Here is a 14,762-nt window from a genome sequence, read left to right as displayed (position 1 = left end):
GCACTTTCACAGCATCATCTTTCAGGATTTGAAATAGCTCAACTGGAATTCCATCACCTCCACTAGCTTTGTTCATAGTGATGCTTTCTAAGGCCCACTTGACTTCACTTTCCAGGATGTCTGGCTCTAGGTCAGTGATCACACCATCGTGATTATCTGGGTCATGAAGATCTTTTTTGTACAGTTCTTCTGTGTATTCTTGCCACCTCTTCTTGATATCTTCTGCTTCTGTTAGGTCCATACCATTTCTGTCCTTTATCGAGCTCATCTTTGCATGAAAGTATCTTGGTATCTCTTAATTTTCTTGAAGAGATCTCTAGTCTTTCCCATTCTGTTGTTTTCCTCTGTTTCTTTGCATTAATTGCTGAAGAAGGCTTTCTTATCTCTTCTTGCTGTTCTTTGGAACTCTGCATTCAGATGCTTATATCTTTCCTTTTCTCCTTTGCTTTTTGCTTCTCTTCTTTTCACAGCTATTTGTAAGGCCTCCCCAGACAGCCATTTTGCTTTTTTGCATTTCTTTTCCATGGGGATGGTCTTGATCCCTGTCTCCTGTACAATGTCACGAACCTCAGTCCATAGTTCCTCAGGCACTCTATCTATCAGATCTAGGCCCTTAAATCTATTTCTCACTTCCACTGTATAATCATAAGGGATTTGATTTAGGTCATACCTGAATGGTCTAGTGGTTTTTCCTGCTGCTGCTGCTGCTACTAAGTCGCTTCAGTCGTGTCCGACTCCTCGCGACCCCATAGACGGCAGCCCACCAGGCTCCCCTGTCCCTGAGATTCTCCAGGCAAGAACACTGGAGTGGGTTGCCATTTCCTTCTCCAATGCATGAAAGTGAAAAGTGAAAGTGAAGTTGCTCAGTCGTGTCCGACCCTACTTTCTTCAATTTCAGTCTGAATTTGGCAATAAGGAGTTCAGCTCCTTATTGCCAAATCACAGTCAGCTCCTGGTCTTGTTTTTGTTGACCGTATAGAGCTTCTCCATCTTTGGCTGCAAAGAATATAATCAGTCTGATTTCAGTGTTGACCATCTGGTGATGTCCATGTGTAGAGTCTTCCCTTGTGTTGTTGGAAAAGGGTGTTTGCTATGACCAGTGCATTTTTTTGGCAAAACTCTATTAGTCTTTGCCCTGCTTCATTCCGTATTCCAAGGCCAAATTTGCCTATTACTCCAGGTTTTCTTGACTTCCTACTTTTGCATTCCAGTCCCCTATAATGAAAAGGACATCTTTTTTGGGTGTTAGTTCTAAAAGGTCTTGTAGGTCTTCATAGAACCATTCAACTTCAGCTTCTTCAGCATTACTGGTTGGGTCATAGACTTGGATTACTGTGATATTGAATGGTTTGCCTTGGAAACAAACAGAGATCATTCTGTCATTTTTGAGATTGCAACCAAGTACTGCATTTCGAACTCTTTTGTTGACCATGATGGCTACTCCATTTCTTCTGAGGGATTCCTGCCCGCACTAGTAGATATAATGGTCATCTGAGTTAAATTCACCACACCGTTGCCCAAATACCTGGGCATGCCCGCCCCTTACCCCAAGTCTTTTTTTTTTTTTTTTTTTAATGTGAAGCCTGCAGCCTGGTCTGACAGTAAACAGGGAAATTCTTGTATTTTCTCTTTTTTTTAAGATTATTTTTATTTAAGATGTTGAGTCACTATTTACTCTTATAGCAGTTATTTTAAATTTAATACATGTTTTTTAAGTTTAGAAAGCAAGGGGCTTCTAAGAAAAATGCTAAGAAATTATAGTGGGACCAGCAAAGAGATATGGCAAAAATAGTGAAAGTGGTATTTGAATGACTGAAGTTTAAGAACTCTCTTAGGTGGGGTTGCCAGATAAAATAAGGATACCCAATTAAATTTGAATATTAGAATATCTTTTTTAGAGTATGTTCCACATACTGCATGGGACACACAGGAAAATGTTATCTGTCATTTGCATCCTTTTTTTCTCCCCCAAATCCGGCAACCTTACCTTAGGAAAACAAAGAAATTGCATCCTGCTGCTTGTCGCTTCTATTTTGATCTATCAAAACAAGCTAGTTCTCATCTTGTCTACGGACTATGTGGCATTTCTGGCCCAATAAGCATGTCCCTGTGGGAGAACTGAGTCCTGACGTCTGAAAAATCAAAGCCGCGAAGGCCCACAGCACACCCTGGGAGGGAAAAGGCCTGGCCACTCAGACCAAGCAGTCCGATGAGTCAGATGAAGAGGGAGGGGGTTCTGGCCCACCTCCCTTCCCCAGCCTCTCGGGTACCTGTGAGAGGTGGTTCTCTCTTGCAGTAAATGCGGCAGCTACTTTCCAGCCCTTACCAGGGCTGCTTTCCAAGGACATCCTTCCAGGGCCCCTGCCCTGCATATGGATCCCTGGAGAGGGGCTGGCCCTCAAGTGGGTTCTGAGCCAGGGACTTCCAGAGTTCTTGGAGCAGCCAGCCCATGGTCATCCCACTCATGATTCCTGTATTTCCTCCTAATAACAACCACAGCAGTGTTAAAGTGAGCCTGAGCAAGACTTATAAATGCACACAAAGATTCCCAACTCCTTTCCCCAGAGACAGACAAGGGAAGCTGAAGCTAAAACACACCATGGGTAGTCAGCTGAGAGGACCGTGACACCTCATCCCTCTATGCTGTGTGCCAGGCATAATCTGATTACTTGCACACATGACTAATTTGTTAAGATACTTCTAACAGGGATTTCCTGGTGGTCCAGTGGTTAAGACTCCAAGCTCCTGAAGCAGAGGGCACAGGTTTGATCCCTGGTTGGGAAACGAAGATCCGACATGCCGCAAAGCAAGGACTGGGGAAAAAACTATACTTCTAGCAATCCTATCAGACTGGGACTGCCATCACCCCACGTACAGACTGAAAATAAAATACGGTGTCTTCCTGTGTTCACAGGGCCCGTAACAGGCAGAAACAGGACTTGAAGCCTACAGTCTGGCTCCCAAGTCCACGCTATGCTTTAGAGCCTCTAACTTTTCATGCTGCTTCCTAGGGCCACCTGGAAAAGTGGAAACGGGCCCCTAGAGGCTGGGTTTGAATCCTTCTCCGCCTCTGACCAGCCCCGTGATCCTGAGCAGGGGACTTTACCTCTCCCAGTCTCAGTCTGCCCTCTTGCAAATGGGAAGCCTGCTGGGAACATCAGCCTTCGGCAATGCTGTGAGGAGTATCCATGTAGCATGTGCACATGAGTTGTGTAAACTCCGGAGTGTTGTATAAGCGATTTGCTGTTCTCATTAAAGGAAATTCATTATATAATGAATATATATTCATTATATATATTCAGTATATATTGAAGAGATGGCAGACCCCATCTCTTGGGGGCTTCCCAGTGGTAAAGAATCCGCCTGCCAATGCAGGGGACATAGGAGACATGGGCTTGATCCCTGAGTTGGGAAGAACCCCTGGAATAGGAAATGGCAACCCACTCCAGTGTTCTTGCCTGGGAAATCCCGTGGATGGAGGAGCCCGGCGGGCTACAGTCCCTGGGGTCACAGAAGAGTCGAACGTGACTGAGCACACACAACACCCTCCTGTCTCTTGAATTTCACTCTGCATACAGTCAGTGCTGGATGATTCAGCACCAACGGCTGGCCTGTTTATGGCTAAAAGGCCACAGATGGTGATCTCGGAGAGGCAACAGTGAGCGGTGGCTTGAAGCAAGGTCTTAGTTCCCTGCCCTGGAACTGAACCTGGGATAAAAACCAGGACTCCTAGCCACTGGACCATCAACAGCTAGAGGCTAGAAGCAAATCTCCCCTGGCTCTTGCTCCCATTGAAAAATGCATTTCTTGTGGAGGCAAAAACTGTAAAAAAAGAAAAACAGGTACAAAGTTAACTGTTTCGGACACAGCAGGACAACTGCAAGAGCACAAAGAGAAACAGTTTGTTTCATTAAGACAGAGATGCACACCCGGGGAGAAACGGTCTGGGCGTCGCTTCAGCGAGGAGGAGCCCAGGGCAGATGTGGTGAAATCATGTGTATAGGGCGATTCTTTCAAGTCTTTGTTGTTGTTGTTCAGTGGCTCAGTCTTGTGGAATTTGTCCAAACTCAGGTCCATCGAGTCGGTGATGCCATCCAACCATCTCGCCCTCTGTCGTCCCCTTCTCCTCCTGCCGTCAATCTTTTCCCAGCATCAGGGTCTTCTCTAGTGAGTCGGCTCTTTGCATTATGTGGCCACCCATCCAGTGGGTCTTTGTTTACCTTTGGCCAATTAAATGGTTTCTTTTTCCACATGGGACCTACCCTAGGATCCTCCCCAACATGTGTGCACAGCTTTTTCCCAAGGTAGATTCCAGCCCAGCAGCCAATGAGGGATGGGGCTTGACATCACGTATTATGGGATGGTGACCCCTCCTTTGGTATCCCCAAAGAGCCTTTCTGCACATGTGCAGCGACTCCCTTGCCCCAATGGGAAATACGTGACCTCTTGGTCTTGTACTCAAACAAGGTTTTGCCCCTGTCTGTCCCCGACATAACTGATGTGTCCACAGGAGGCAAAGTCCAGCCATTTACCCTGTTCCTGTCGTCGTTTCCATCTCACAGTGCAAACAGGAGGCTGGTTGTAAATGCCTAACCTGGAGCCCACCTACCTCCTGTCTTGGGAAATGTAAACAGAAGGTTGGTTGTAAGTATCCAGCCTGAAGCCCATCTGCCTCCTGCCTCAGTCACAGGAAGGGATCCAGGGAAAGGGCACCTGAGCCCCTGGGTGACCACAAAGGTAAGGTTTGTGTCTTGATGATATAGGACACGGTGGTCACTGAAGATAGGCACCCTCCCGTCTCTCCCACCAGTTATAACTGAAAAGCTTGGTTTCCCCAACACCCCAACCCAAGATCAACCCGACTCTTTTTGTCCAGCCCTGGAGAAGTGTGTCCTGCAAAGCCGGCTGACCCCCCTCTGACTGTGTGTTGCCCTGCAGATCAGTGCCCTGCAGCAAGGCTACAGCCAGGTGCTGTGCCAAACCCTGTCTGAGAGGAACCTGGAAATCACGTCCCTGAAGAACCAGGGTGAGAACTTGAGGAGGGATAATGCCATCACTTCAGGTGAGGTCCTTCTGGATTTGCTCCTGAGAACTGCCTCCCTCCCCCTGCAGACATCACCAATCTATCACTGCACCTGCCTCCCTCCCCCTGCAGACATCACCAATCTATCACTGCACCTGCTTCCCTCCCCCCACAGACATCACCAGTCTATCACTGCACCTGCCTCCCTCCCCCTGCAGACATCACCAATCTACCACAGCACCTGTGCCCGTGACCTGGGTGCAGCCTCAGGGATCTCAGCAACCCACCAGGCCACCAGTGTCAGTGAGTTAGAATTCTCCCTCAGTGCAGATTTCTTGCCACCTACTTCCTAGGGCAGGGCCTGATAAATACTGGAGAGAATGTTGTATCTTGACCAGGCTTCCCAAGTGGCTGCTGCCGCTGCTAAGTCACTTCAGTCGTGTCTGACTCTGTGCGACCCCATAGACAGCAGCCCACCAGGCTCCCCCATCCCTGGGATTCTCCAGGCAAGAACACTGAAGTGGGCTGCCATTTCCTTCTCCAATGCATGAAAGTGAAAAGTGAAAGTGAAGTCACTCAGTCATGTCCAACTCTTTGCGACCCCATGGACTGAAGCTCACCAGGCTCCTCCGCCCATGGTATTTTCCAAGCAAGAGTCCTGGAGTGGGGTGCCAGTGCCTTCTCCATCCCAAGTGGCTGGCTCAGTGGTAAAGAATCCATCTGCCAATACAGGAGATGTAGGAGACCAAGGTTCAATCCCTGGTCTGGGAAGATCTTCTGGAGAAGGAAATGGCAACTGCTCAAGTATTTATGCCTGGACAATTCCATGGGCAGAGGAGCCTGGTGGGCTACAGTCTATGGGGGTCACAAAGAATTGGACACAACTGAGCAACTGAGCACACACACACATATATCTTGTCTACGAGGTCACCTGAGCACTGGCCCCGCCAGGGAGAACATAGAACATAGGGTGACTTGGGTGGCTCCACAAGCCAGCCTGCCCAAGTGTGAACTAGAACATGGACAAAATGGGGTCACCGCTTTGGGTACCCATCATCTCACCCATTTTCACCTGAGCGCACTCGAGCCCAAGTGAGACCAACAGAGGTGGTTCCCTGGTAAAGGGCTTGGAGGTGGGGGCAGCCCCCACACAGCTGTGGCTGAGCCTGGGCTCCCTGGATTCCTTCATTCCTTCAGCATGCTGACTGAGCACCTGCGAGGTGTCAGGCCCTGTTCTAGGCTCTGGGGAGAGAGCTCTGAGCAAGACAGTCAGACCCCGTACTCACTGAAGGAAAAGGACGAATAAACGAACAGCCTGCTTCAGAGAGTGGTCGTGCTGTGGAGAAACTAAACTGTGTGACTTGGTGGCCTGTGCCTCAGTGGGGACCCAAGGGAGAACAGCAGAGTGGGTGTGAAACCGGGCAACTCAGGTGGGACTTGGACCCAGGCCAGAACATACTGTCTTTTAATTGAGGTCATACATCTGGGCTTTATTTATTCATTAATAAAGCTCAGTTTCTTGATGTCTTGTCACAGAGAGAATTCAGTGAGAGACAAAGTGATAGGTAAGAAGTGGATTTGTTTAGATAGAAACACACTCCACAGGCAGAGAGTATGGGCCATCGCAGAAGGTGAGCGGCCCTGAAATATGAGGTGGTTAATTTTTATGGGCTGGGTAATTTCATAGGCTAATGAATGGGAGGATTATTCCAAATATTTCAGGGAAGGGGCAGTGATTTCCAGAAATTGGGCCACTGCCCACGTTCTGACCTTGTATGATTGACCTCAGAACTGTGATGGTACTGGTGAGTGTGTTGTTGTTGTTCAGTCACCAAGTTGTATCTGACTCTTCAAAACCCCATGGACTGCAGCGCACCAGGCTTCCCTGTCCTTCACCATCTCCTGGAGTTTGCCCAAGTTCATGTCCGTTGAAGCGGTGATACCATCCAACCATCTCAGCCTCTGTTGCTGCTGGGTGTGTCACTTAGCTATTGCATTACAGTGAGCATATAATGAGGCTCCAAGTCCACTGGAAGTGGAATCTTCCACCAGCTTGGAAAGTGAGCAACTTTCACTTTCACTTCCCACTTTTCTCCAAAGTGATAATTCAGTAACAGAGTAGTTATCTATTGCTGTATAGCAAGTTATCCCAAAATGTAACAGGTAAAACAACAGCTGGTATTTATTATCTCACCCAGTTTCTGCAGTACAGGAATTTGGGATGGAGGGGTGTGTAACTTAATTCTCTTGAATTGGAGTCAAGATGTCATCTGGGGCATCAGTCATGTCATTGAAAGCCTTATCGGAAGCGGGAGGAACCCCTTTCAGAGTTGCTGCCCATGTGGCTGTTGGCTGGAGGCCTCAGCCTCTTATCACACGTACTTCTCCCAAGGGCTGCTTGAGTGTCTTCACAACACGGAGGGTGGCTTCCCCCAGAGTGAGCGGTGCAAGAGAGAGCAAAGAGGAAGCCACAGTGTCTTTAATGACCCAGCCTGGGAGGTCACATTGCATCATTTCCGCAGCATCATGTGGGTTACCCATGTCAGTCCTATTCAGGGTGGGAGGGGCCACACAAGGGCATGGATTCCAGGAGGCAGGGATCATGGGGGCCATGCTGGAAACTGGCTGTCGTGAAACATAGTGAGTGCCATATAGGGGGGTGACAGAGGATGAGATGGTTGGTTGGCATCACTGACTCATTGGACATGAGTTTGAGCAATCTCCAGGACATGGTGGAGGTCAGAGAAGCCTGGCATGCTGCAGTCCATGGCGTCGCAAAGAGTCAGACACGATTTAGTGACTGAACAACAACAACAAATATAAGTCACTTTATGTTCTTAGGACAGGCCATCTCACTTGACCCTTTCAATAACTCTGTGCAGGACATGCAGTGGGAGGTGAAATAACTTGTCCAAGACCGCCAAGCTAATAAGGGGTTAGGACAGGGCCAAACTCACATAAGTGTGAAGCTGGCCGCCCCGCCAAGAGTGCCCAGCAGTCCGCTCTGCCGCAAGTCTGCCTCCTGGGCTCTGGAGAAGAATTCCTGGACTTCACCTGTGCTGGGCCTTTGCTTCCCAAGCCCTGGGCATGGCCTCTCCTCTCGGCTCTGCCCAGCCTGTGCCCACCAGGGGCCCCCAAAGGCTTCTCCTCCCACTGGTGCTCGCTGACTGCCCCTCATTCTCCCTGACGCCTCAAACCATGTTCCATGGTCTCTGGTCTCATTCCCATTCTTGCTCTGGGATTCTTGGCAACAACCTCCGCAGTTCTAGGAATGCTGGCCCTGGGCTTGGAGGTTCTTGTCCGAAACTTGGCTAACAGCCGTGGTGATACCAGGAATCCTTCCTGCCCTTTTGACCTGTGATTTTTGTTTTGCAGAGATGGTGTCATCTTTGCAAAAGGATATGTTAGCAAAGGATGAGCAAGTTCAACAACTAAAACAGGAGGTGAATCAACTAAAAAGTGAGAACAAAGAAAAGGATCACCAGCTTGAAGCCCTCAACTCCAGAGTGAGTGTCGGGTCATCATCAAAGTGTAGCTTCGAAAAGCAGACACGGTGCAGTCAGGTGTCTGCAGAGAAGTCAACTTCTTGGCAGCTTTTAAAGTACAGTATGTGGCTCAGAATAGCATGATATATTTTCAAATGCAGCAAACATTTTTTAACCCCTATGATAAATAAACCCCAGGAACAAACACACTTATTAGCATATATTGCTACTGCACAGCTTAATGTAAAACAGAATAAAATATCTCTGTGAGCAAGGACAACCCACAGGGCTCCATCACGGTCCCAGCACCACTGGTTCTCATAACTGCCTTCAAATCAGAACGTTTGAAGATCCAGATGCAAACACACAAACTCTCATTTCTTCCCTAGACTTGGTAGGCAAGTGAAGAGTTTTTTAAATGGAACTTTATTTGCAAATCTTGCCTTCCATGCCAACTTTAGAATCCTGACTCTATAGGATAAGATTTCTCAGTATTTGTATAATGCATCTGTTCCTGCCAGTCAAGGTAAAACCTCATAGCTTTCATCTCAGGTCGTAACTCAGAGATTCCCAGCAGCTGTCTGATGGATTAGCCAGGGCTGCACAGGTGTGGGGTGGAAACATCCTGAGGTTCCAAGGAAAAGGCACGATACTGGTGCGTAGTACTACACCGAATATGGAACCAGCAAAAGGCACGAGCTTTGGAGTCAGACAGACCTGGGTCCAATCCCAGAGCTTTCTCTTACTGTAACTTATTTGGCCTTTATTTCCCTATCTGCGAAATGGGAGTGACAAAATCGTTTTCCAAGACACGGGAGCCTGGTTTTAGCAGTGCTCCTCTGCCTCTGCCTCAGTCAGCCGCCTGGGCAATGCCTCTGCCTTTGTTTCTGCCAAGCAGAGTGCCCTCCTAGGCATGTGCACTCGCTGTTTTAGGTGAGAGGACTGTGTGTGTGTGTGTGTGTGTGTGTGTGTTGGGGACGGGGAGGGGTTGCAGAGCTGGTGCTTAGTAGAAGGAATATGCAAAGACAGCCCCTGCTTGGCTCTTCCACCTCCCACCTGCATCTATTTGCTTATGTCCCCGTTTCCCCTTCCTTACTGACCTTGGAGTGAGGTCACTTTTCCTCTGGGTTCTTCCAGTCTTGTTTCTATATATTACCTAGAAATCAAGCAGTCAGTTATTTTACAGTGAATTTACACTATGCATATTTTTTAAAATCATAAACACAATGACTTCCCCATGCTAATAAATCAACGCTTTATCGTTGGTCTTAAAAGCCACACACTTTCTCCTGGATGTACACAGTGTTATAAGGTGATCTCCTGTTATAAACAACACTTGTTTTTTTTTTCCACTGTTACTGACAGTTCTATGGAGAACATCCTTGAAGCTACAGATTCACTGATTTCTCTAATCATTGTCCTTAGGGTACATGTCTAAAGTGGGAATTTCTGGGTCGAAAGAAGGCACATCCATCCTTATGCTCTTAATGTCTGTTGCCAAAATGCCCTCGGAAAAGGCAGCTCTGTTTACCACTCTGTGACCAGCAGGGCAGTCGTGTCTCTGAGATGGAACCTGCACGAAAGCACTAAGATCCACCCAAACTCACTGGCCCTCCCTCACCACTCTCGATGCTCACTGAGTGAAAGCGGCTCAATTCCTCCACTAAGTACCAGCCTCTGCGAGTCTGGACTCTCCCTGTGGTGCAGTTGGCTGGCTTTTGAAGGGCAATTTAGACACTTTATTTGTCAAAACTCACAAGAGGGGTGAACCAGGAACAACCACAGGATCCCCATGCTTCCGTCACACAGACGGTCTGGCCTCTCATGATGCAGGGTGTGATGGAGTTAAACAACAGAAGACAGTCTTGGGCACGCACATAGGGACTTAGGCCCCTAGTCAAGCCCACGTGACCTGGTTATTTTTCTCCCCAGTGCTCAGTGCTGAAAGAAGAGTTAAAGAAGGAAGATGCCCAGAAGGAGAACCTGGAGGCCCAAGAGAAAGAACTAAAACTCTACAAAACTGTGCGTTGAAGCTCCTCACCCCTGGGTGTCCATGGAAAGCCTAGACTTTGACCTTCAGGGCTTTGGAGGGATTCCTTGGCCCCTTAGCTAGTACAAACTCTGGGGCTTTATGGGTGTCTGTTAATGTAATTAATGTAATTCTTTGATTTGCTTGCCTCAAAGAGATGGGTAGAAAACCTTGGAAAACATGCTCTCCTAGGATTTCATGGACAGTTGGCTCTAGGCCCCTTATCAGCCCCTGGAACTGGGCTAGAGTTGGGCTGGAGACTGGGACAAAAGGTGGCCCAGTGGCCACTAGATGCTACTAGAAATTCACCATGGTGCCTACCCCTGGACTTGTGATGCCCAAACTTTCATGATCTACTGTCTCAAGTTTTATCACAGCCATGGGCTCTGTTATTAACATGAAACTCCTCCTTAAGTATTGTTTCTTAAATATTGATGCATTCAGTTTTACATCAGTTCATAAAAACAAAATAAAACGCAGACGTATCATTGGCTTTGTATGGAAGGTGAATATAAAAATTAGTACAATGAAAAGATGAGCACTAAATGTGAATGTTCACCCTCCGTGCCAGTCAAGTCCTCGAGAACATCACTAAGCATGTATTTTCCATCTGTCGAGGCCATTTTCTTCTCTCAGGGGCACTGCTATTCTCTGTCTCAAATGGGAACAAAAAGAAAAAGCTCATTGTTCTTTTCTTCCAAGCTCTGCCCATGGTGTCTTCCAAATAACCCCTATTTAGACTGAACTCAAAATATATTCCAAGAAAGGAGAATCTAATGAGTGAATGTGTCCCTTGTACTGTTGAATCCAGAATCCATGCTGATCTTCAAAAGAAACTCAAATTTTCCCTCACCCTGCACTTTCAATGCATCTGTTGAAAGAAACCCTACTTTGCTTTAAAGATGTAGAAGCATCTCCCAAGGGAAAGAATTAAACTGATCTCAGACTAGGTTTCCACCTTAACGAACTGGGTGAGGTGAGTTACGAAGTTGACTTCCCTGCTGTTGACACTTTCTTAGCAAATCCACGGCATGGAGAAAGAAGTGAGAAAGCTCAGGGAGGAGTTGAAAAGGAGCAGTACGGAGCAGAGCCTCATCTCTAAGACGCTTCGGGAAAAGAGCAAGGTATGGCAGGGATGGGTCGTCTTGGCAACCGCTCCAGGCTGGGTCTGCCAGACTCCAAAGTTCCCGTGTGTAACCACGACCCACTGCCTTCAATCATGAAATTACCCAGGAAAGAATTGATCCATTAAATCAAGCTTGTCAATGATGTTGTTCCAGCTTAAATACTCTTATTGATTTGTGTGTGTGTGTGTCTTTGTGTTCTATCAGTCATTGGGAATTTTTTTTTTTTTAATCTCATCATGATTGTAGATTTGTGTTTCTTCTTTTAATATTGACAAATTTTGCTTTATATATTGTGAGGTTGTATTACTATGTGCATATAAATTTAGAATTCTAATACTTCCAGTAGAACAAGACTTTTGATCATCATAAAATGTCCCTTTTTTTTTTAGTGTCTCTTTTCATCTCTAGTAGTGTTTTCCCTTAACATCGTCTTTGTCGTGTAGCACCATCACTGGCTTGCTGTTGGTTAGAGTTTCCATAGCATATTTTTTTCATACTTTCTCTGTTAATTTTTTAAAATTTTATTTATTTGTTTCTTTTTGGCTGTGCTGGGCCTTCATTACTGCACACAGGCTTCCTCTAGATGTGGTGAGCAGGGACTGCTCTCTAGTCGCGGGGCACCGGCTTCTCATTTCAGTGGCTTCTTGTGTGGAACATGGACTTTGGGCTGCAAGGGCTCAGCAGTTGTGGCTCATGGGCTTAGTTGCCCCGTGGCATGTGGACTGTCCCGGGACCAGGGATCAAACCCATGTCCTCTGCTTTGGCAGATGGATTCTTAACCACTGGACCACCAGGGAAGTCCTCTCTGTCAATTTTTAAGTTTTAGACATATAGCTTCCAAATAGCATATCATTTTTACAAAACCCAGTTTGACAGTCTTTTACTTTCAGTCCGTTTATGTTATCTAATCACTCATACACTGGGATTTAAATCTACTCTCTTGCCCAGTGCCAGTTGTACTCTCTGTAACTATATTGCTTTTTCTCTCCTTTCTTGCCTCCTTTTGAGTTGATGGTTTTCTGTCATTCCACCTTCCCCCTCTATTAGCTTGGAAACATTTCACTTTTTTACTATCCTTTTAACCATAGTAAGACAATAGCATTTTATCCTTGACTTGCAAAGATCTCACATTAATTAAGTTTTTCACGCTTCCATTGCTGTCTTAGTGGTCATCCTAAAGATTACAACGTGCATTCTTTTTTAATTAATAAACGTATTTCTTTGGCTGGGCTGGGTTTTAGTTGCAGATCGTCACTGTGGCACGTTCGATCTTCACTTGCAGCATGCAAACTCTCCATTTGTGGCATGTGGAATCTAGTTCCCTGACCAGGAATTGAACCTGGGCCCTTGGCATTGGGAGCGCAGAGTCTTAGCCACTGGACCACCACAGAAGTACTTACAATGTACATTCTTAACTTACCAAGATGTAGTATTAGTTGATAATTATGCCCTTCTCCTTGACAATGTAGTGAATTTAGAACACCCTGACTTCACTTAACCCCTCCAAATTTGTAAGTCATTGCTGTCATTTTCTAAACTCCTCTCTATAGTTATTAATAAAGCCCCCAAAGATATTATTGGCATTTTTATATAGTCAGTATCATATGCACACATTACTCTTACTGTTGCTTGTCTTTTCTGCATCTCTGATCATCCGTCTGCATTCATTTTTCTTGTCTCTGAAGAATACCCTTTAGTGTTTTCCTTCACTGTAGCTCTGTTGATGACAGTCGCAGATGTGTCTGTGTGTCTATCTTGAAATGATATTTAACCTTCATTCTTAAAACACATTTGACTGCCTATTGAATTCTACAATAGCAGTTCTTTTCTTTCAGCACATTAGAAACAGCATTAGGTATGTCACTGCTGTTTTTTGGCTCCTGTTATTTCTATTTAGAAGTCATCTGTAAGCCTTATTGATGCACCTTTGCAAAACCTGTCTTTTTCTCTGGCTGCTTTTAAGATTTCCTTTTCCCTGGATTTCCAGCAGTCTTATTATGATTTATCTAGGTGTGGATTCATTTTTCTTTGCCTTGTTCAGAGCTCATCAGGGCTTCTTGAATCCCTGGCTTGGTGTTTTGTGCTAGTTCTGGCACTCAGGCTCTATTGCACACAGGCAGTGGGGCGCTACCAGGGCCTCCGAACAGAGAACCAGTAGGTGACATTCGCAGCTAATAATGGTGAAAATGATAGCTGCAGTTTCTCATGGACTGGGCATCACCACCAAACATTTCATCTCTTTTCCCTCTTCACAACAGCGCAATGACCTAGAGATCATCCTCCCCATTTTACAGATGAGAAAGTCAAGACCGCTTGTTAACTAGCAGTGTAACTAGCCCAGTCGCATAGTTTTGGCTGACTCCAGGTTGGTCTGACTCCAATCACTATTGTGTAGCCAACAGCCACGTGCTACTGTTCACACTGATATTAATCAAAATTAAATACACTTTGAAATTAATTTCCTCGATCACACCAGCCCGTGTTTCGAGCGCTGGATCACCAGATATGGTTTGTGGCTGCTGTATTAGATGATACAGAGTCAGAGCATCTGTATCGTTGTAGAAAGTTCTGTAGGTCAGAGCTGCCCTACAGCTGGCTAACCCTCACAGTACCGCAAGGCGCTAAACTAGAGGCGAGGAGGCCAGCTGCCACAGCCCAGCATGTCACCTGAGAGGGGTGGAGGACAGGCATGGAGAGCACCAGGCGTGACGGAGGGAGCAGGGCAGCCCTTGAGGTTGCCTGAGGCTCAGGAGTGGGAATCGGGGGCTGTTCGTGGAGAACACAGATAAGGGCAGAGTCCAGAGTTGGACTTGGCTTCTGTGGTGTATGGAAATGCAGCTGAAATACAAGTCAGAGCATGTTTAGATCTGGAAGGAAACTAAGGCCCCAGAGAGGTGGCTTTTCCAAGGTACCAGAGCTGGGTAGTCGCTCTACCTCTGTATACTCTACTCAGAGGAAAGCTCCAAAGAGCTCTTCTGGGTCTTTTATTACATCTCTGTGATCCCCCTTGTCAGATCCCTAATCAACACGGCCCATGGGATTTATTTCGGCACAAAGTCTTTCCATTTATTTATGAGCATTTGCCTGGTTTCCTGTTG

General features: G+C 46.5%; 1 protein-coding gene across 9 annotated transcripts in view; it reads left to right on the top strand.

Annotated features, from left to right (window-relative positions):
• FHAD1 (forkhead associated phosphopeptide binding domain 1) overlaps window positions 1-14,762 on the top strand; it is a 165,397-nt gene that overhangs the window by 73,727 nt on the left and 76,908 nt on the right. For all 9 annotated transcript variants that reach the window (XR_011560881.1, XM_070768459.1, XM_019976876.2 and 6 more), the window contains exons 7-10: window positions 4,939-5,062; window positions 8,399-8,529; window positions 10,441-10,530; window positions 11,557-11,661. Coding sequence is in view for 8 of the 9 variants with exons in the window: in XM_070768459.1 (XP_070624560.1) it covers window positions 4,939-5,062; window positions 8,399-8,529; window positions 10,441-10,530; window positions 11,557-11,661 (450 nt within the window). In the remaining variant the exon portion in view is untranslated. The remainder of the gene's footprint in view (window positions 1-4,938; window positions 5,063-8,398; window positions 8,530-10,440; window positions 10,531-11,556; window positions 11,662-14,762) is intronic.

Source organism: Bos indicus, chromosome 16, assembly GCF_029378745.1.
Source record: "Bos indicus isolate NIAB-ARS_2022 breed Sahiwal x Tharparkar chromosome 16, NIAB-ARS_B.indTharparkar_mat_pri_1.0, whole genome shotgun sequence".
NCBI classification, from domain to species: Eukaryota; Metazoa; Chordata; class Mammalia; order Artiodactyla; family Bovidae; genus Bos; species Bos indicus.
Note: the sequence above shows the minus strand (reverse complement) of the source record. Positions and strands in the feature narration are given on the sequence as shown.